At 41.2% G+C, this 24328-nt stretch overlaps 1 protein-coding gene across 1 annotated transcript in view; it reads left to right on the plus strand.

Annotated features, from left to right (window-relative positions):
• The window catches only part of LOC136879316 (ras-GEF domain-containing family member 1B), a 447741-nt gene that overhangs the window by 226790 nt on the left and 196623 nt on the right, over positions 1–24328 (plus strand). The window contains exon 3 of the mRNA XM_068229058.1: positions 17038–17256. Within this exon, the coding sequence (XP_068085159.1) occupies positions 17038–17256 (219 nt within the window). The remainder of the gene's footprint in view (positions 1–17037; positions 17257–24328) is intronic.

The following is a 24328-nucleotide window of genomic DNA, read 5'->3' on the forward strand; positions in this document are numbered from 1 at the left end:
CTTTTAATGACTTATTTTCTTGCTAGCTCAGCAGTTTAACTCTCGCGGCAGGTTCGAAGCCTTTACCATGTAACTTTCCTCTAAAATGTAAAAGACTTGGTATAAATTCTGTCTCTTTAAACTACAAATTGGGATAGAGTGTGCCTAACCCTCTCGAGCTCCCATTCATTTTGTTTTGAGGTGACTACGTTTTCATAACAGTTTCCCTTCTACTCGTAATGTCATAAAGTTTTCTATCGTGTCACCTCCGTAGAATGGGATTAGCCCTTGCATAAGCGGCCTAGGGCCAAATTAGGTTTTAATAAAGTGTATTAGGAGTGCAAGTACGCCTTCACTCAAATTGGTATTTTGGGGCCATGTCATTGTCCGGTTTCTTTACTGAATAGGCCTCAGTAGGTTGGGTATTTTTACCCCTGTGTTATTGTACTTGGAGGACAGCTTGAATGAGAAGTTTGGTGTGTCCTTTGATGGGCTTGAACTTTGGGAGCGGGTTGCTCTTTCTTAATGTTGGTTTATGTGTGCCTCGAGCAGGCTTTACTGAGTAATAGGGAGCAAGTGCTCCTGGGCATGATTGGGGTTTTCTGCCCCTTTGTCAAACCTGGTATTTGGCTAAAGTTGGGCTAATTGCTCAAGAATTGTGTGTCTGGCTCTCGGAGCGCAAATCCTGTAACTACTGTAATTGTACATTCTCGATTTGTTGCTAGGCTACTAAGTACCTGTTATATTTGTTATTTCTTGATCTTGAAAAGAAAATATAACCTTTTTAAATTTTAAATTAACTTTAATTTCGTATATTGAGACCTATTCATCCCAGCACCTTCTTTCACCTCTGCTGATCCACCAAACCACGGTAACAGGGACCAAAGTTCCATTAATAATAACATTATTGCTCACCAAATGAGTTTGAGTTCTTCTACACCATACTACTATCGAAACTGGACTGCTGCGTAGATTTTTTTTTGTTAAATCTCTCCCCCCCGCGTGGTGATCTACTCTAACCTACATCGCCTCCGACATGCTAATAGTTCTAAGAAGAAAAAGATAACAGGGATGATTTGGGGTGTGATACTACAGGAATATTTGCCTGACGCCATGCTCAGCATGCTAGTGGGCCAGATGTGTTGATGGGTATCACTACTGGTGTAATCGGGTGATAAGAGTCAGGACGAAACCACATAAGCGGAAATAGAAAGGTGCCTACATGTAAAACCTGACATTTTTTAGATAGCACATGCAAGGATGTTGGCTGGAAGTTTCCAGGTTTTGTTAGTGAAGAGTATGTATCATGCACAAGTCATGTCCATTTTCTGTAATGTTCTGTAGTTATGGGGTATCAGCCTTCTTGGCACTGCGCGATTCAGTGCGCGGGTCCAATAGCGTCTGGGCTTTGGGACTACAGGAAAAGTCCCAGCTGCCAGTGATCCCTGGTGCCAAGCCTCCGAGTACGACGAAGGGACTAGCCAAGCCTACAGTAGTGCTAGGGCTAACGTCGTCTTTTCTTCATCCCATGGAGTTACCGGCGTTGCGTCGGTGGTCACTAGTGTCACTTCTATTCTAGTAATAAAAGCAATTATAAACAAAGACATATATGCATGGATAATATAATGATTACACTGTGGTAATTTTGAGTGCGGGCTCCGGATTCCGCTCTCTTGTCTCTGTAGCCAGTCTTATACGATTGTTGTCCGTCTACTTCTTGAGGTGTGGGTCGCCTCTTCGTCTCTCACGTTGCGGTAATATAGAATATAGCTAGAATATAACGTAGTATATACAGTTTCTTTTTAAGTGCTTAGTGGTGTTTGTGTATTTTTGGTGTGACAAACGCCTTAAAAGTGGTGGGGTGAGCCCATTATCATCTATTTCTGTGGCTGAACAATATGTGTTTCGGTGTATAGGTCTTGATCGTACCGCCCAATGCTCCTGATTAAGGGATTGATACGGTTACCCCACGCCTGCTCCTCTCACTAACTCACTCGCACACACGTAATGGCACAGTGACGTACTCGGGAAATGCAGACATCTGACAGCAACCGTTTGGTGCATCAAAATCTCGGTTTCCAGCATTTCCTGTGATGATGATGATGATGATGTTATTTGCTTTACGTCCCACTAACTACTTTTTAAGGTCTTCGGAGACGCCGAGGTGCCGGAATTTAGTCCCGCAGGAGTTCTTTAACGTGCCAGTAAATCTACCAACACGGGGCTGTCGTATTTGAGCACCTTCAAATACCACCGGACTGAGCCAGGATCGAACCTGCCAAGTTGGGGTTAGAAGGCCAGCGCCTTAACCGTCTGAGCCACTCAGCCCGGCATTTCCTGTGATGGACAGTTCTCCTGTTCACTAAGAAGGGTCAGTTCCACGCCAGTCTTATAAATATTTTCCGAGCCATTTTTATTTTGCCCACCCCGTATATACAGTGCACCAGTATCTCTGAGGAACTTATTGAACGCTCCTTGTTAGTAGTCAACGTACAAAGGACGACACTCTTCAATCGATATGCCGACTGTCGTGCCAGGAAATATTGGTGCGATATTATAAATGTACCTGTCACGCCGTTTTAGCTGCGGTATTGTATATAAGCGTCTAGTGGAACGTGCTTAATCATGAGGAATTCCTGCAGCCCATGTTTAGTTGTTAACTCATTTGAAGGGAGGGGAAACTGGTGACTTGATTTGAGGAGACAATGCTTATTCACCGTTGATCGCCATCGCACTGTGCTTAACGTTCCTATGAATAAAGCAATCTGTGTCTCGACGCATGGTCGCTCTCTCGCGTTCCATTTCAATAGCAGCGTTTAAGGGGAGGAATTGGAAGGGGGTTGGAATATTACCAATATTACTATGGCCTAAATCCTTGACGTAGGCTGTTGGCTAGCAAGGGGGGCTTATCACTGATTTACAGCCAGAGTTGTCAACCGAATAACTCGAAATGTCGCTGCAGTAGTGGAAAGAAAAATAAATCCGTTAAATTACCTCTACGTCGCTAAGAGGTCCATGGGCATCTAAATAAGAACCAGTAAGGAAGAAAAAATAAACACACAAACCTTCTCACGATGAGGCTTACTTTGACTGCATCCATATCACATTTACCTGTCCCGATCGTCAAAGGGCTGTCACATACATCAACCGGGAAGGATTAACTTATATTTACTGCCAAGTAAGCACACAAAACAGTGACAACTAAAAAGTAGGTTGTGTCTGTATTCATTTCTTTTTAATAATCGCCGCGTTAATTCAGATAAGTTTTCGGCATCTATGAGATAGGAAAAGGCAAGGACTGGGAAAGAAGAGCCGTGGCCATAATAACAGCCCTAGTAGTTTCCTGGTGTAAAAATGGGTCAACTATGGAAAACAGTCTTCACGGCTGCCGATGGTGCGTTTCGAACCTATGTTCTCCAGAACCCCACTGTCGGCAGCCCTGAAGATGGGTTTCCGTGGTTTCCCATTCTCACACCAGGCAAATGCTGGGGCTGTACCTTAATTAAAGCCACGGCCGTTTCCTTCCCACTCCTACACCTTTCCTGTCCCATCATCACCGTAAGACCTATCTGTGTCGGTGCGACGTAAAGCAAATAGCAAAAAAGAACTCATTCGGTTATACAGTACTACCGTTTCATTTTCCCTTCACCGAAATTATTTAGGTTACAATCACCGTGACAACACTATAATCAAAGCTACACTTCTTCGTGCGGTGAATTGCCTCTTTAGTGTCGATAATATTATGTTGAATATCCTCAGAAAGCGATATTTTTACTTTGGGCAAGTCATGCTCATGCTTAGCCATATTTGTGTAATGTGTAGGAAGATGACAATTGACTAACGTTTGGCGCACGCACCGACGAATTTCAGTAGTTGCGACGAGCAGAGAGTTGCATGAAAGATACTTCTATTTCCATTTCCATTTTCGAACCAATACTGGAACTTTAAACGACATCTAGCTAAACACCGGCTGAACATTGTTTATGCAATGGAAGATCGTGCAGAATTTAGTCGTTGTTTAGGTAGACGTTGTCTAAGGCTTAAAACTAGTCATCGTTTCTGCAGTCGGCCCTATCTGTTTGCCTACCAAAAGGACATGACATCTAAATCAGTGGCCGGAATTTCATGAAATATTTCATAAACCTTCTCAGAACGAACCCTCTCATGACTTGTGTTTCATTTCAAAATATTAATCAGAAAAATGTATTGTGATTTTGTAAAGGATAGCGTTTTAGCTTAAAATGTGATGGTGTCCATTTATATTTCTCTGTTGTTCTTGTTTTGGGTCATCTGACCATAGACAGGTTTGAAGCAGCCTCCATGCTACCCTATCCTGTGCTAACCTTTCTATTTCTACGTACGGCAACTACTACATCCTACACCTACTCTAATCTGTCATACTTTGCTCTATCCCACCGTTCTTATCGCCTACACTTCCCTCAAAAACCAAGAGAATAAGTCTCGGATGTCTTATGTATGTGCCTTATCAATCTCTTTCTCTGCTCAAATTTCGCCAAATCGTTGCCTCACCAACTCTATTCAGTATCTCTTCATTCGTGACTCTATCTACCCATCTCACCTTTAGTATTATTCTGTAACACCACATTTCAAAAGCTTCTATTCTCTTTCTTTATTATGAGACAGTTATCATCCGTGATTCAGTTCCATTGCCACGCTCTAGAAGAAAGTCTTCAAAACCGTTAGATTCGCGCAGCTGTGAGCTTGCATTCGGGAGAGGATGGGTTCAAATCCCACCGTCGCCAGCCATGAAAATGGTTTTCCGTGGTTTCCCGTTTTTAAACTGGGCTGTACCTTAATTAATATCATGGCCGCTACCTTCTCAATCTCAGCCCATCCCCATCCTTTCCTCACCGAAAATCTTCGATGCGTTAGAACGACGTTAAACAATAATAATGTTATTTGCTTTACGCCCCACTAAATACCCTTTACGGTTTTCGGAGAGGTGCGGAATTTAGTCGCGCAAGAGTTCGTTTATGTGCCAGTAAATCTACCGACACGAGGCTGACGTATTTGAGCACCTTCAAATATCACCGGACTGAGCCAGGATTGAACCTGCCAAGTTGGGGTCAGAAGGACAGCGCCTCAACCGTCTGAGCCACTCAGACCGGCGACGTTAAACTAGTAGCAAGAAAAGTCTTCAAAAACACCTTTCTAATTCCTATATCAGTGTTCGAAGTGAGGGAATTTCTTTATATTCAAGCTTCCCCTGAATCAACTTTCCCGTCTACACAATCACTAATGGGTAGCTAAGATCCTACTCGTCCTTACCCTTAACTTAGATAGCCTACAGTGCTTCACAATATTTCACGCAATATTTTTCCCGTGATACTGTAACAGAAACAAACAAAAATTAGGCTCCACCTGACTTTAGCCACTGCTTGTCCAATACGATGTGATAAGGAAGTTTCTGATTAATATTCCAAAAGTACAAATGTGGTGACGAATAGATTTTTCTTTCGTGAGTCCGGCTTCATGGCTAAATGGTTAGCGTGCTGGCCTTTGGTCACAGGAGTCCCGGATTCGATTTCAGGCAGGGTCGGGAATTTTAACCATAAGTGGTTAATTTACCTGGTACGTGGACTGGGTGTATGTGTCGTCTTCATCAACATTTCATCCTCATTACGACGTGCAGGTTGCCTACGGGCGTCAAATCAAAAGACCTGCACCTGACGAGCCGAAGTCCTAGGACACATCCCAGCACTAAAAGCCATACGCCATTTCATTTTCATTTCTTTATTGACCTTCTCCCAATTACTTGGACGCTACAGGTTGATTAAGTCTAGTTTTCGGGCCAGTTACCCTTCCTGACGTCAACTCAGTTTGGAGGGATGTTTACGTTATTGTCTGTTTCTGTAGTCGTTTGTAGTGCGATGTGTTGTATTGAAGGGAGTGAGCAGTTCCTGTCTTAACAATGTTAATTTGACAGAAAAGACATCCCAGTATCGCAGGAACTATTAAGGTTAAAGTTTTGAAATTTTTACCACTAATAATTACAACCTTCTTCTAGGTACTGAACTATAATAAATTGGATTAAATGAACAGCTGTACATTTATTAATTTTTAATGTTCCATGTTTTAGCAAAAAGTCATTAAAATTGCTCTGAATTAGAAACCAGTCAAGTGAAATATTTTTATATTGTTCAGTAGCTGTACTAAGGCATAAACATTTCTCTGAAGAAAATGATCTCCTAAGTTCGTATTCTCTACAAGATAATGGATCAGACATGTGAAAAAGAGTGAGTTTTCAGAAACTGAGTTCAAAGTAAGACACAATGTTCTCTCACACATGTATCCATGTCATCACCTGAAAACAGCCTGGTTCATAGTCAGCATTATCTGAGTGTTTGATATGACAGTGCCGGCAATTTCTTCACACGCAATTCTGGAACAGATTAATGAAAACCACAGCCTCCTAGATCAGACGGTTTCAAAAATACGCAACTTCAAAGAGAAGCATGCCCGAAGTTGTAAAATTTCTCATTTGTGCATTAATATTCTAAAAATGTTTACGTGTAGCATATCAGAATAAATGACACACCATTTCATTCAGCAGAGTCCAAATAATTTTATGAGACATTGGGAAAATTCATTTAAAAATTCCTTTCCAACTTCCCTTAAATTAAGGTGTGTATTGAGACGATCACAGACACCAAACCTCCGATTTAAATAAACGCGGCTATAACCCCCAGCCTGGCCGGGAATCGAACTCAGGGCTCTACGAACCGAAGACCACTACTCTGCCATTCGACCTAGGAGGTAGACAGAGGAATAATATCCTTATATTTACTAATTTTCATCATAAAGTGAATAGTTTCCCGTAAATTTAGATTTTCGTCGAGTTTATTTTGTATTTAATATCATCGCTATATGTCTCGGCTTGTTTTATTGTCAATAAGGGGTACTGTTTCGATGACGTCCAACATACTGCAGCGAGTTCATAGAGTTTGTTTAGCTTAGTCGTGTATGAAGTGCGTGTGTAAGTAACAGTGGCAGGACACGCATTTAAGGCTTTAGCAGTGAGTAAATCCTCGCCTCCATGCCACACACAGAGAATGTATTTTTTTATCCTGCCTGCTGGTGGGCTATTCCAGTGAGGGATAAAGAGCTTACGCATCCTTCGTTGCTCGACTTCCCTCCCCTCTATTCAGGCTCCATATTTAGTTCAGTTTACTTCGCAGGTGAAAGACTACTCTCATGTCCTAAGATTTATAGTGGACTTGCGGCTTTGTCTGTTCTTGGCATGGGACTTTCGTTAGTAAACAGTTTTCTCTTTTGCGTTAAAAAAAGAAGTGAAATAGCTTCCTGACATTTTAGGATGTCCAGAGAAATACTACGAGAAGGCGCCAGTGATTTTCTCCTCTGAACTATTATCGCGACCCACATCCTGGCAACGCTCTCAAGTGGTATAAATGTTGGAGCCATAGTGGTAGGTCAAATCAGTCAGTCATCATCAGTGATCTGCATTTAGGGTGGTCGCCCGGGTGGCAGATTCCCTATCATTTCTTACCTCGTATTTACATTTATTTATAATTGTTTACCTAGATTTTCTAAAATATTTTCGACGAACTTGGAAATTCATCGAATATTTCCCTTGAGAATTCATTCCAATCCATTACTCCTCGTACAATAAATAAATATTTGCCCCAATCTGTTCTCTTGAATTCCAATTTTATCTTTATATTATGATCTTTCCTACTTTTAACAGCTCCCCTCAAGCCTATTCTTCTTTTGGGTGTCTTATAGGGGACAAGTCTTTTGGATGTAGAATCTGTCCCATGGGCATTGGGTGATGTTAGAAATAAGTAAGTAAACCGAGCTCGATAGCTGCAGTCGCTTAAGTGCGGCCAGTATCCAGTATTCGGGAGATAGTAGGTTCGAACCCCACTGTCGGCAGCCCTGAAGATGGTTTTCCGTGGTTTCCCATTTTCACACCAGGCAAATGCTGGGGCTGTACCTTAACTAAGGCCACGGCCGCTTCCTTCCCACTCCTAGCCCTTTCCTGTCCCATCGCCGCCATAAGACCTATCTGTGTCGGTGCGACGTAAAGCAACTAGCAAAGAAAAAAAGAAAAGAAATAAGTAAATTTGCAGAATTTAAGTTTAAAATTATATATATGCTTGTTCTCTCATTTTCCGAATGTTGTCAAATGACGTTTCTGAAAAGTGTTTTGTCTGATTTTAAAATTTTGACGGTCTTTAAAAATTATTCTCTTCATTTTTCCAAATATCTTTTTAACATCACTGGGTAAAATATTGATTCAAACTGTATTCAATTTAGAACAAGCGGGCCGGGAAGATTAAGCCAGTTCAAACCTTGACGCAGCTAGGATTGATAACATATCCTGTCAGCCGTCCACCTGGACTTCCCTTAACCCTCATCGCAGGTCACAATTCTGGCTTCGTAAGTGGAACAAAGCCGAACATCACTACTCTGAGTGTGGGCAAACGCCACTATCTATCATGTGGTAATGGGATGTCCGTTATGGAAGTTAAAGGGTAGAGGAGATACCCAGAGCCACCGACCGACTAGATGTGTTGTTCTAAAGATTTGTTGATTGTACTTTTTGTGTATCGTCTATATTCTTAACACACTGACCGTTTAAGCAAGGCTGTAATTATTTATACGAAATAATAAATACTAAAAACTCCAGATATGTTCGTGTGAAGAGATTTAATTTATCTGTTTTAAATTTTTACTTTATTTCTAACTACTGTTTACTGATTTATTTTTGTGTATTTTTAATTTTAATTTGAATGATATGTACGATTTCACTTCAAGGCAATGCATTATTCTATTTTTATCTATTTTTTCTATCATTCTATAAGAAATGAGGCATTGCGAATTAGATCCACTAATAATTTTAAATTCATGGTCATTTTATACATCATCAGTTGTTTTCAATTCTAGTCAGTGGATATATTTTAAAACTAATTATTATCACATTTCGTTTCACCTCGTACTATTAGGGGTCGATGACCTAGATGTTACTCTCCTTTAAACAACAATCATCATCATCATCATCATCATCATCATCATCATCATCTGAATTTTCCTCTGCTCAGATGAATTTTGTTTATTTCTTTGTGAGGAACATTATTTCAAGCTTGTACAGTCATGATATTTTCTCTTCAAATTCTTCACCATCTTCACACTATTCCAAAACGACTCACCATTTGAAATCTCATTGTAACCTCATAATCGTAGGCCAGTCTTTCGTATAAAAGTGATACGATATATCCCTGTCTGTATAAAGTGTTACAGTATGGACATGTTGCAGATTATTCCGCCCACAGCTTTTATACTACTAATATTGTTTCCCGTCCCAAAATTGGTGCACTTTGTCACGCAATGCGGAGAATGCGTGATCTGGTGGCGGCGTGATGGATGGCGGTGTTGGCTGCTGTGTTGACACGCCAGTCTCAAGCCAATGACGCGGTGATTGATGACAGGCGGAGTTTGTAGTTCGCACCCCTCCACAAACAACAGATTCCCAAACATGCTTCGAGTGCATCTGCGTGCCAGGCATTGGTTATTGTCCCTTTTAATACAACACAGAAACAATTTTCAACATTGTTGGGAACATCGATAAATGTACCTTTTTTTTCTTGTTGTAAAAATGCTCTGACTATCAGCCGGCTTAAAAGTTGGAAAAACTGAATTTTATAAAAGAGTAGTCTTAAAACATCTACAGTAATTGGTATTTGTATTATATTTTAACATAGTTTATTAGTCATATGCCATATAGGCTATATAGCCCGACTCAATGGTTAGCATGCTGGCCTTTGGTCCAGCGGGTCACGGTTTCGATTCCCGGCGGAGCTGGGGATGTTAAATTTCATTGGTTAGTTCCTTTGGCTCGGAGGCTGGGAAATTGAGCCGTCTTCAGCATCGTAGGTAGAAGCCATCTTCACAGATGCGCGGGTCTCCTATACGGCGTCAGCTCCAAAGACCTGCTGGAGTCTTCTCCGGTGGCCACACACTATTATTATTATTATTATTATTATTATTATTATTATTATTATTATTAGTATATAGAAATAATTCGATCCGACTCCTCGGCTGAATGGTCAGCGTTGAAGCCTTCGGTTTAGTGGGTCCCGCTTTCGATTCCCGGCCTAGTCGGTGATTAACAGCCCAAGTCCACTCATCAAGGTTTTGAGATAAACATGTTTTTGTATATCTTTAAACGTACTAAAGCTCAGATTATTGTCAGGCTCCGTAGCTAAATGGTTAGCGTAGTGGACTTTAGGTCAGAGGCTACAGGGTTAGATTTCTAGCCGGGCCGAGGATTTTACCTACGCCTGGTTTAATTCTTTGGCTCGAGGAACTGAGGGTTTGTCTTAATAAACACTTCTTCATTTACACACATCAGGTTACCAACCATCACAGAAGCCATGCAATGGTGAATGCATCCCTTCATGTATGGTTTATGTCAGGAAGGGCATTCGGCGGTAAAACTGAGCCAAGTTCACATATGCAACCCGGATCGCGTACGTGATACCATCATGGTATGGGGAAGTAGAGGAAGAAGAGAACCTCAATCAACTAACATATGCCTAATCCATTCTTGCAAAATTTTATAATTTATTTTAGTATCAACAGTAATTTCATACGTTTGGTGTGACACTGACATAAACAGATAAACAAAGAGACAAATTAATCCGATGTTGAAATTGATTGTTATACACATGAAATGAGAAAGCAATGAAATATTAGACGAACTTTGGAAGCTACTGTCAGAGAGACGAGTTTAAGAAAGTCTACCTCAAATATCTTCAAATCCTTTAAAGATACCGACATTCCGATATATTCTTACATGACATTAAAGAGTTCCTGATGTAATATACTTCATTTTACGTTTAATTATTAATAACGGATATATTATCTAACTTGGTTTCTTACGGAATTATGGGAGTTTCAAAACTGTACAAAATTTCATACTTTTTAAAAATCTTGACATAGGTGTTAATTGCTATAGGGAACCAGAAATATTTGTCTGAATGAGTAAATTTATATACCAACATAAATGGTCCGTTACTGGACATCATAAATTTTCCAGGTAACTCATTCCTGGTTGCCAGCGTTTTGCCCCCGTGTGCTATGTTGGGCTCATCAGTTGGTAAATAGCACACCGACCAAGACGCATGGCCGTGCATACCGTGGAGGCCACTGTGTAGGCTACTTGGAGTCACCGGCAGTGCCAGTGCACTATGAGAGACTTCGTCTCATTACCAAAAAATGTATGCCTGCTTGGCCATCAGATGGTCGGTGTGCTATGTACCAACAGATGAGCCCAACATAGCACACGGGAGCGAAACGCTGGCAACCAGGAATGAGTTAGATGGAAAATTTATAATGGCCAATAGCGGACCTTTTATGTTGGTAGGCTTTTGCCTTGTCATCATTTATGATATCAGAAGCACGAGAGAGGTTAAAAAAGAGGATAACTCTGGAAAATAATGAATTACAAAGTACATCCTCTTAATCAATTATTATTATTATTATTATTATTATTATTATTATTATTATTCAGTCCGTCAGCGATGCCGCAAGTGGGATCCTCAACAGCTTTGCCATTAGCTGTCATAGATGGCCTAGGCATCACTGAAGAGGCGTACTAGGGAAATGAGGAGTGAGGTAGTTTCCCGTTGCTTTCCTCACCGAGCCAGAGTTGCTATTACATATCAGTCTGCCAAGCCCACTGAAACGCATGCACCAACCGACCCTATGAGCAACATTTTCACACCATTCATAGCAGGGACTGGCTGCATAAGGATAGGCATTACTAGCATCGCTCATACCTCAGTCACTTTCATATTGTCAAAGCCAAAGATAAGACAGAGATCTATGAAAGTAACAAAATTGCTCTAGCCTATACCAGAAGACATAGTGCACTGTAAACACTAGGTCCTGCCAGCAAAGGCACTGAAATCTTGAAACAAGGAAGAGGTGGAATTTTTACATCGCATCGACTCAGGCAGTTCTTATGACGACCGGGCTAGAACTGGGAAGGAAGTCAGTTTGTTCTAAATTAAGGTACAGCCCCAGAAAGATGATGTTTATTAAGTCTCAAGTGTACAGTGTACACGCATGAACAAAAATGGAGTCCCGACATAAACAATCAACACTGCCCCACTCCAGTACTGAGAAGGAGGGATGGGAGTGAATAGGTAGTGTTGAAGGCACAGTGTCTGTATTACTATTTCAGTCACAACAGTCTTGTAGCGAGCTGTCAACCTGCGCACCGTAGTGTTGAGAGAAGTGGAAAGAAAAGTTTCACCAGTCAAATAGGGAAAAGAAGGTGAATATGTTTGGACACCTAATGAGACATCACACTTGTATTTGCAATGTTATGGAAGGGAAAATTTTTGGTAAAAAGAAAACAGGGCGACCGAGACTTTCATACTGAAAGAACCTAATGATGCAAATGCACTACGGCTGCCGTGAAGAGATGAAGATGCTGGAGATGGGCAGAAAAGGTTGGTTCCATTGAGAAGGCACAGATTTCAGCAAGTTATGGTGGTTCTATCTGCCAGCACAACAGTGTTAAAGTAGACACATGAATTAATCAGTGCACTTGTTTCTAACATACAATCATTCCTTTGGGAGCAAATCAGTATTTCAAATTATACTCTTTCAAATGTGACGCGATGTTACTGAACAACAGGAGGTTGTGGGGGATAGACATAAGTCACGACGTAGTGATTAACGTGTGTGGCCCGCCCACTAGGTACCAGATGCGCCACACCACTGTACATGAATACAGTCTGATGCATTGCACTACTAGGTTTCATTGTAACGATAGGCCCGCCTGGTGACCATGATCGTTATGGTGAGACACTATGGTTAGTCGGTTTGAGTCCCGTTGGTAGAAAAACATTTCCACCATCAGAATGTTGGCCGAGAGGGAGGGAGTGGCGGTGGTATACAATGTCTAATCACTAGATTGCTTGCCAAAAGTCTGGATCCAATTACAAATCTCTCCGTTGTGTTCATATGGAATGAGGACATATGATGTTGATGCTTCGTCCGTCGGATGGAGACTTTAAGCCTTGAACATACACCTTGCTGTTCTTCAACGGGTCTAGCTGAGTGGCTCAGACGGTTAAGGCGCTGGCTCTCTGAGCCCAAGTTGGTAGGTTCGATCCTGCCTCAGTCCGGTGGTATTTGAAGTCTCAAATACGTCAGCTTCGTGTTGGTAGATTTACCGACACGTAAAAGAACTCCTGCGGGACTAAATTCCGCCACCTCGGCGTCTCCGTAAACCGTAAAAGTAATTAGTTGGACAAAAAGCAAATAACATTAATATTTATTTATTATTATATAAAGGTCAGATCAGGAGTAACCTTTAGATCCCCTTCTCCCACATTAAAATATTTCTGATGGAAAACATTCATTGCAGGTCTGCTCTTTTTTCGGGGAGGAGGAGGGGGTGGCTTCTGAATCGTTTCTGAACACAGGCAACCGGCGAGCTGTGGGCGAGTTGAGGTGTAGAACCGCGGACTGGGGCTGGGGGAGGAAGCGACCGAAGCAGATTTTTTCGCTAAAATTAAAACTATCGAAGAGCCGATCCTGTCAGATCCTTTAGGACGCTGGTGAGATGTATCTGATACCCAGTCAGTCAGTAGATCGAATGAAAGTTAAGAGACGGTTCACATTCACGTTTCATGTACGAGAGTTGTTCATAGTTGAATGAATATAATTGTACTGAAATATTTTATAGTGTACTTGTGCGTTTTGTGCTTCCGGTAAATGCTTTCCAATACTATTACCATGAACTCCAAACAAATGAAATGGCGTATGGCTTTTAGTGCCGGGAGTGTCAGAGGACAACTTCGGCTCGCCAGATGCAGGTCTTTTGATTTGACTCCCGCCGGCGACCTGTGCGTCGTAATGAGGGTGCAATGATGATGAACCCCGAGTCAGCGAAATTAACCAATTAAGGTTAAAATTCCCGACCATGCCGAGAATCGAACCCGGGACCCCTGTGACCAAAAGCCAGCACACTAACCATTTAGCCATGGAGCCATCGTGAGCTCAAGACGATATACAATAAGCCTCAACTATTCAGCTTTGATGTCCGTGCTTCAAGTTTCGCCACAATGCCACAAACCTAATGATACAAGGAACATCGGACATCTCATTCAAAGTACAGTACATTTTTCCGTGCAACATATAACAACTAAAATGACCGAAATATGACCAAAACAATAGAAATGGTAATATATGCATTTATTCTTTCTTTCTTTCTTTCTTTCTTTCTTTCTTTCTTTCTTTCTTTCTTTCTTTCTTAATCTGTTTACCTTCCAGGGTTGGTTTATCCCACGGACTCAGCGAGGGATCCAACCTGTAGGCGTACCGCCTCAAGGACAGTGTCTTGCAGCGTGAGACTTTGGGTCGGGGAGATAAAACTGAGAAGGAGGACCAGTACCCTGCCCAGATGGCCTCACTTGCTATGCTGAACAGGAGCCTTGTTGGGGGATGGGATGATTGGAAGGGATAGACAAGGAAGAGGGAAGGAAGCGGCCGTGTCATTACGTTAGGTACCATCCCGACATTTGCCAGAAGGAAACGTGGGAAACCACGGCAAACCACTTCTAGGATAGCTGAGGTGGGACTCAAAACCTCCTCAACTCGCTTTACCTCCCGAGATTGATTGGACCGCGTTCCAGCAGTCGTACCACTTTTCAAATTCCGTGGTAGAGCCGGGAATGGAACCCGCGCCTCCGGGGATGGCATCTAGTGATGCTAACCACCATACCAATGAGGCGGACATAATACACATTTATATGCCCTATAAAATGTGGCTAAATATGCTCAGAAACGTCCAATTCGTACTTAATTCCAAGAAATGGCCAAAACGAAAGACGGGGAAGATTATGATATTTCCTGAGCATGATTGCAATGTATCCTCCATCAATTCTTTTAAACAACGCTCAAAATTAAACTAGATACGTGTTTCTGTCTCTAATCGTCCATGCTTAGTAATGTTTAACATGATACCACATTCTCATACAAGTTACTGTACCAGGAAAGCCTAGGTCCTGGTCCATATTAATTGAAAGAAACATTACTTCAGCATAAAAGATCCGACCGACGTACGAACATCTATCTAAAGAATGTTCCAGTATGTGCCAGACCCTACGAGTGCACTAGGCGGAGTCAAGTGACGTCACCTGTCGCTTGAAGCTCACCTCCCCTAGAGATATTTCTCGAAAGAATTTTTCTTTTACCAGCTTTTTAACACCTTAACCAATTTCAACGGGACAAACGCTGAATTATAGCGGACGTCATAAAAGTTAATCCCTGTGAATTTCGAATTAATTCATCCCATGGTTGTTGAGTTATAATAATTTAAAGTTTCAACGAAATTACGTAATCACGGTCACATGGCCGAGAGAGATGCTACCCCTCCCAGCGCTGGTATCTATATATGCCAAGGCCAGCCAGCCAGCAAGCCAGTACAAGGACGAGTAGACAGCTGTGTGAGTGAGACAGAGGAGAGACCGGCCCGCGTACAGTATGTTCGCGCAGTCACGGTGAAAGTATTTCCGTCGTATTTCCGGAACGCGAAATTATATCGCCGACAGAATTATAGAAGACGTCGCACTATATTTAGTATATCGCGTCGCGACTACAGTCTAATCCTAAAGACATTTAAGAATGTAATACGAGTGAACTTATTGAAGTGCAAACATTAACTATTTTACGTTCACAAAATATGTCATTACGTGTAGACTTATGATTTTGAACTTCTGCAGAAACTAATGGGTAGAATCACCAGAACTCGTTTCTTTCCGAGTATTGAACTGTATTCCTTTATTCATGCCACGTCAGTATACGACTTACAGTAATTTGAGTGAAAATTAAGAACTTTTCTGAGGTAATATAACATTATAACAACAGGATAAGCAGAAAATAATTCTTAGTGACTTAATGACTGTGTTCAAAGACTGTGATTATCGACTTGCCTTTTCAAGTGTGAACTGTGCATTTATGAACGTTTCAATAACGACTGTAAATAGTAATTCATACAGGAAGGACTGTGATTCTTTCAATTACGCCATAAATAGTGTTCAACAGTCAATGACAGTGTCAGTGTTAACTACTCGCACTAAGTGAATTTTTCGTGTGCGAAAAATCACCCTAACGAGCTGCAATTCTACATGATCCAGTTCCAGCCGTCATCACCTCATCGGGAACGTCAACATGGTGTGTCAAGGGAACATCGCCGATCCTGATTCTCCACGTAACATTCCAGATGTCCATCTTTCGACATTTTGTAGCAACATTTCTTGCCATAAGTGAGTAGTAACAAACTGACTAAAATTTTTTTTCTTCATTAATTTGTGAACAGTGGAAACTTCAGTGCCGCGTGTGAACAAATATTTCAGAATTCTCATAATTTCTGAGAAGTGATTAATTTAATTTCAAATTTCAGTTTCATATCTCGTAGAAAGACTTTAGGCTTTTCAAGTGTGCTATATATCAAGGGTGACGAACTGAGAACTGAAAACTATTAACCAAAATTTAATTTCTCATATCAACTTACAATTATAAGTGTGCTTAGGTTTAGAAAGACTTTAGGTGGAAATTCAATACCTCATATTCTCACATATGAAAGACTTTGAAATCAGTAGTATTTATGCCATTTTCATGAACAGAATTCAGGAAGATTACTTTCAAACTTTTAATTTCAATGCCAGATTTGAATCAAAAATCATATCGCAGGGTGAAGAATTAATAAATTGTTTTGAAAAAGATTTTTTTAACCATCTATTATTCGCTCTGCGAGTCTATCCTACTCTGTATCAGTTCCAAAACCAAGTTCCACTCCCTGAGGTCTTACTCATGCCCTTTGCCCACAACTTTTCCTGGTACATTACCAATTGGTTGTAATAGTTGTGTTTCTTTTTGCTCTTTCTTGTTACTTTCATTGGACCTTGATCTGTTCTATCGTGAATCTGTAATTTATTTTGTTTATATCAAGGAGCTTGTATGTAGCATGTCATTAATGGTATGTTATTTTTGTTCCAGGCGTTGGTGTATCGGGACGGAGGGAACCTAGTATCAGGCTCGCTGGACGCCCTAGTGCAGCACATGGTTCCCACTGCGGAATACTACCCCGACCGAGCATACCTCTTCGCTTTCCTCCTCAGTTCCCGTCTGTTTATCAAGCCTCATGAACTCCTGGGCGAAGTGTGTGCGCTCTGTGATTCGCAGCAGAAACTGGGTGAAAAGCAAGGTGCAGCTAAGGTAAGTTATTTGAAAAGCAGAACGTTCTATTGTGACAATGTTCTTCCAGAAGAAAAAGTAATTTATTATCCATATCCTAACACAGGAACTTACCAGACTCCAGTACGAAAGAAATAAAGGCACACATTACTTTGCGAACCTCATAGTCAGGGGTAAAAGCTAACGTAGCAGCTATTTTGAAACCGTTTTACTATCATCAGAGTTACAGAGATAACGTGTATAGAAAATAGCGCTTTACTGTGTCGCAAACTTCCGATCTGATATTGTCTAAGATAAATTGCGACTAGTAGCCACAAGAGAAAAGAAAAATTTAGGCCTACGTGCGTTTTGATTGAAACTGTTACTTTGACTATTCAGATCCTTATTATCAAATACCATCCAGCGACTGCTTTAAGTGAGACGAGCTGCTCCACTCGACTAAGTGGTATATTCCGAGCTGTCATTGGAGAGGTGACGTGGTATGATATTTTTTTTGCTAGGGGCTTTACGTCGCACCGACACAGATAGGTCTTATGGCGACGATGGTATAGGAAAGACCTAGGAGTTGGAAGGAAGCGGCCGTGGCCTTAATTAAGGTACAGCCCCAGCATTTGCCTGGTGTGAAAATGGGAAACCACGGAAAACCATCTTCAGGGCTGCCGATAGTGGGATTCGAACCTACTATCTCCCGGATGCAAGCTCACAGCCACGCGCCTCTACGCGCACGGCCAACTCGCCCGGTGGTATGATATTAGTAGACGAATAAGTTTGAGTGGTGTTTTTAAAAGCGGTAAAGATCATAATATGAAGATAAAGTTGGAATTCAAGAGGACAAAATGGGCAGGAAGAGGAGTTAGGGATTTGAATAATTTAACGAGGAAGATGTTTATTAAATTTCAAAATTATTTGCAATTATTTAAGAAAAGACTAGGTAGACAAGAGTTAGGAGATCTGCCACCTGGGTGACTGCCCTAAATGCAGATTAGTGGTATTGATGTGATGTGATGTGATGTGATGTGACTGCTACCAGACGTAAGATAACTTCCGACTATTGTTAGAACTGAAAATTGACTGAGACGTCGCTTGTAACCGTTATGTCACAGTTGCCATTTTGTAACCGCGAACCTTGGTACCGTTCCGGTAAATGAACTTTATAGCCCATCACTAGCCGAACCCCAGTAAAAAAACGCGTGTGTGTGCGTTTCATCTATGAAACAAGGAAGCGCGCGACAGCGGAACATTACATGGCGAGGGGAAGGACTGAAACATTGTCTAATATCAGTTTATCTAGGTGTAAAACTGGACCGCGCACTAACGTACAGGCAGCAAATATCTGAATACGAAACGAAAGGTCAGTGCTCGCAATGGCATACTGCAAAAGCTGATCAGCAGCACCTGGGGAGCCAGCCCGCACATCCTGAGGACTTCTGCACTTGCGCTGTGTTTGTGTCAGCCGCTGAGTATGCCGCTTCTGAGTGGAACGCTTCAGTTAGAGATGGGAAATCTGATTCATTTAGAAGAACCGATTCATTTGAAACGGTTAACTAAAATGATTCGTTCATTTGAGTCGTTCATTTGATTCGTTCATTCGATTACCACGTGACGGAGTGCCGAAAATGAAACAACAGACTCAGGTGAACCATTCCTTTTTAGAGGTTATAGTCGAAAAATGCTACACAACTGTCCGACTAGTACTTTCTAAACTTAAGTAGCTGCCATTCGAAACTATGCGACAATCGAATTTGAAATTTATAGTAGATATGAACATTTTTGTAGCAATGTTCCACACGTTAGTTCAGAGTAGTTCATGAGAACGGGAATGGAACCTTGAAGTAAACTTAACCTAACATTTCGCAACGAGCTGGAAGTTGAGTGTATAACAGTTCCGTGAAGTGTGTGACTTGAAACGACGTGATAATTTCTTATTTTAAAAGAATCCTGTAAGGTTAGTTTAGGAGTATTTGACTAGTGAACCGGACTTTTGGTTCAGGTTAAATAAAAAATAACAGAGTTGTCCTTCACAAGTTATTATTGATTCAAAAATGGTGGGTATCCGATTTGGCGATATGAATCAGAACGAACGAGGAACCAAGGAACGAGTTGCGACTGCCATCTCTCGATTCACCTTTCGATTCACAATCGAGTCGATTCATTTCGTTCACTGAATCATTAATACTAACCTTTCTTTCCCATGATAAAAAAAAGTTAAACAGTACCACAAGAGTACCGTCAAGTTCGCCGCGAAAAGCAAAGCATTAAAATCATAGAGTATTAGGCCTACACAGTTTGCTCATGGAATACACTCGATCGGATCACTCATTCGCAAGGACATTTCACTTTGCGAGGAAATTGAAAAGTACAACCTAGATCGTGATGGAACAGAAAGACTTTGCAAGAATTGAAAAGTGAAAAGTGCAAAGTTGAAAAGTTGCAAAGTTCGTTCGTGGAACAGGCTCCTGTTGAACAGTTCATTGCGATCGGCGCCGTCTGCTGTTGCATCGTTGTGGTTCACGCTAACAGGAATCCGCTCCGTCCTTTTCCGTGTGTTGATGAGACTCCAGCAGTGTTGCCAACTTAGTGGATTTTCCGCTAAATTTAGCGGAATTAGAAGACTGTCGGCGGAGAAATATATCATTTAACGGACATCGGATTTTTTCGCGATATTCTAAATTTATTACAGCGGAATTTAGCGTTTTATCCTGTTTACTTTTTTTAAAAATTTGTACTCCAGTCTTTCTCCAAGCTATTCCGTATTTCTTATCAGGAGCTAGCAGTCACGTTAGGAAAAACATGTTATTTGGATTTGATGTTATGAGATCATGGCATCATGAATTTGTAATGCGTGGGGAAAGGGTACTTATTTCTTAGTTGACGAATGACGACAGATAATGAAACTGTGAGAGAGTAGCGTTTATATTTATGCTATGAAGGAAGACCGTTTAATGAACTGGTCTGTTCTGTGTGTGGCCCTTGAGGTAGAGGATTCACCTAGTTTGCACCTGGCACTAAAACGCCTACAAGTTTTAGCTCGCCGGCTCACAGGCATGGGATTAATCCCAGTGAAACTCACAGATCAGGTGAGTGCAGTCATTTACTTTTTATTATTATTATTATTATTATTATTATTATTATTATTATTATTATTATTATTATTCATTACCTATTTTTATTGCTCATTACTTGAGATCGGATTTCTTGGCGGAATTTTAGCGGATTTTTAGTAGTATTTAGCGGATCTTGAAAATATAAGTTGGTAACACTGGACTCCAGTAGCGCTTGGAATTGCTGCGGACGTTTTCAATGACAGTGTCTACATGTGTTTTGTAGTCTCGGATTTTAACGAAGGTATTGTGAGTGTGTGTGTGGTCACTTGTGATATCCAGTGTTGAAATTTGCTGCTAGTAGCCCGTTGTGCAGGTATGAAGTCTTTAATTGCAGCTTGCAGCCAGTCATACAGCAGGTCAAGAGCCGATTCGATATAAGCTGTTTCAAGAAGGCTCCAGGGAAGGCATTCCGGGGCATGACACATTGTAGGCCAGTCGGCACGGCGCCAAATGTAGATAGGGCTGTGAGGCTTTCAGGAGGGGTGGGGTGGGAGGAACTTGTTAGCGGCACATAGTCTACTTCTGTCGAACACCACCAAGCTCAAGGCTTAACGTCGCCATCCGACGGACGAATCACCATCAACAGCGTCATATGCTATCACTCCATATGAGCAGTGTGGAGAGGTTTGGAATTTAATCCAGGCTTTTGGCAAGCCTCTATTGATTGCAAATTGTATAACACCACCTCTCCTGCTTTGCCGGCCAACATTCTGATGATGAAAATTTTTTCAGCCAACGGGACTCGTACCGGCTAATCATGGTGCCACACCGCCTTAACGATCACGAGCACCAAGCGAGCTAATACAAATAAGTTTGGCTGGTGTCTTTAAAAGTAGGAAAGATCACAATATGAAGATAGTTGGAATTCAAGAGGACAAATTGGGGCAAATATTCGTTTACAGGAAGGGGAGTTAGGGATTGGAATAACTTACCAAGGGAGATGTTCAATAAATTTCCAATTTCTTTGCAATCATTTAAGAAAACGCTAGTAAAACAACAGATAGGGAATGTGCCACCTGGGCGACTGCCCTAAATGCAGTTCAGTAGTGATTGATTGATTGATTGATTGATTGATTGATTGATTGATTGATTGATTGATTGATTGATTGATTGATTGATTGATTGATTGATTGATTGATTGATTGATTGATTGATTGATTGAAAAACAATATGCAACCAGCTATGCGAAAGCAAGAGACACGCAACGAAAGCATTAATTTGTTAACATGGGATTATCGTTCGTTGTGTGGCAGATCAATACCGTGAATAGCCATCTCGCGTTCCGAGGTGCGCTTGAACATGACGAGGCATATCCAGATCTTACAATTCACCTTGTTTTCGTGCATTTCATCACGCTCTTCGCAGGGTTCAGTAAGTAACTGAATGTTAGCAGGAGGATTAGGACCGTGGGCAGTTACTCTCGTCAACTCACGCCATACATGTTGAACGCAGTTCATGTCCGCAGAATATGTCGGCCACACTATTCGCTGCATGCCATGTATCGTCTCAAGGAACAGACTGACCACTCTGCCTCAGCGGGCATAACCACTTTCAGCCCTCGTTCACAGTGGCACTAACTACAGGTTGGTGGATGAAGTCTCTGTATACCAGACGATTCATATTACCCTGGATACAAATCAGAGGTGGTGATGGGAATTATTGTTTTAATAGGAAGTACAACTAGGCAATTGAAGGGATCCGACATTTCGAAAAATGAAGATATCGGTCAAAGAAAGACAAGGACCACGAAGGGCATGGAAATGAAAAACTCCCTAGGCCTCGATTACTCTCATACCGTCGGGGTCGGAAAAGGACAAGAGTTGACCAAGGGAGGTTGGGTAAGATAGATGAAAGTGAGGATCCTGACGCAAGTAAGTGGAAGCAATGCCAGGACTCAGCTAAAGGACCCAGTGGTCGTCAACCACGCTCCCAAGTTAAGAGCTCCTGGGGGCCCATTTCAGTCACCTCTTACGACAGACAGGGGTTACCCTGGGTGTTATTCTACCGCCCTCAGCTACAGGAGGTGATAGAAATGACAGGCGTACGTCGACTAAGCATGATTCCACCCCCTTGCTGCTCATGGTTCAAGCATGAAAGGCTATTCCATCTCTCACCACCAGATCTTACGCAGACTGTAATGCTCTTATTTTATGGACGCAAGCTTGTGGTGACTTCATCAGGAAAGAGAGCACGCTTCTTCTGTTCCGGGTGCTGAAAGCTGTGACTGGTTGTCCACCTCACAGGAGCTGTCTAATAATGCGGGTCAATAGGAGCTTTTGGCATAAGCCTCCTTGATATCAGTCCTCCATTGTGCAGCCGATTTCGCATTGTCTGATGGTGTCCTCCGAAAATTCTGGCGAAAAGAATTGGCAGTACAGTAGACCGTCCGCTTGTATTGTGCCCTTTTCAAGGCAACAACTGCGGTGAACTCTTCCTTCTTCTGTGCGCCGGCTGCTCCTGTAATAAATGACATGTAAATCATACTCACCGCTGCATGTAGACTCTTCTTCCTCAGTCGTGACCGTCCGCTATCCCCGAGGAGAGGCCACCCGTCGAATCAAGGAGTGAGGAAATGAAAAGAGGGGGGTAAACTAACTAAAAATGACGGTACCCAAAGACTGAATTAAAATTTAAATAAAAGACTAATTTATTGAATAAAAATGCAAAATGCCAAAAGGAATGTAAGTGAACTAGACTGGTGAAAAATGTAAACAAAATGAAATAAATGAGACTAAGAAAAATTAAAGATTGAGGATCTGCCTTACACTAACACCATAATCTGCCTAATAAAATGACTGAAGGTCAATCACCTTAATTAAAATAATTCCAGACTATGTTGACACTGTCTTCAAGTTGTTAACGTGAATCAATTAAAACTATGGTCAGAAAGACCACCTTCTTGAAATACAGAAATATATTACGTAGAAAATATCTCTCAAACTAAACTAAAATAGTTGAATCATAATAAAATAATTAGTTACGTCATCAATCCACTGACTCATAGGAGTTATCAAATATTTATCACATGTGGCTCATTTGGTAAAAATACCCAACTTTAAAATAATCATGGACTGCACTAACCAAGTGTATCATGTAAGGAATAATTCGAAGAAAACAACCATGAACATCACCCTTCATTTCCTACATAACCATTGTCTTATTCAAACACCTCATGATTAAACAAATAAATTATTGAAACATCAATCTGAGTGTTACAACCACTCATCTAATTTTTACACTTCACTTGCATATCTGTGATAGACTGGACTGCTTAAAAATAATCCAAAAGATTAGGCCAAGTGCCTGATGTTAACATTTCAAATGACAGCGATCCTTGTACATTAAATTTTCTATTGAATTTGCCGCTAACTGCATTTCATTATCAACTCATTGTTTGTGGTACCACCACTAGATGGATGCAGATGCCATCTTGTTTACCTCATTCATTGCGGCAGTTTATACAATTGGTTTATTAAAGATCGCTTCATTTCTAAATAAAATGTAGTGGATTTTTTTAAAAGTTTGGTAATTACTTAAATGCCTGGTATGAGCATACCACTACTATCGTTTCGACTATGACCTAATCGACGATCCATTAACCTAACATCTGAGATCTTATTTACATCACAAAATCTGGTAAATGGAGAAACACTGCTCCGACAAAGAAAATACAGAAAACAAAACTAGCCTATCTACACCTATCTATTTACATCAAATCAAATATAAATAATTCACATACGCTTACGTCCTACAAATAAACGGTAATAAAGTACACTCAGAAAGAAAAACAAATAAGCAAAGCTAGATCCCACCATCGCGGCCTACTGGAAATTAATAAGGATGGAATGCGCAAAATAAAATCGGAGTCTCCATAAAAATATACCCCGCTGCGAGTAGCAAAACATTGCGAATTTGACGGCAATCTCTAACCTCAGACGATAAATGTCTGGCCATGATACAATTTAACCTTTGTGGACAATAATTACTGT

This window comes from Anabrus simplex, chromosome 8 (assembly GCF_040414725.1).
Source record: "Anabrus simplex isolate iqAnaSimp1 chromosome 8, ASM4041472v1, whole genome shotgun sequence".
Taxonomy (NCBI): Eukaryota; Metazoa; Arthropoda; class Insecta; order Orthoptera; family Tettigoniidae; genus Anabrus; species Anabrus simplex.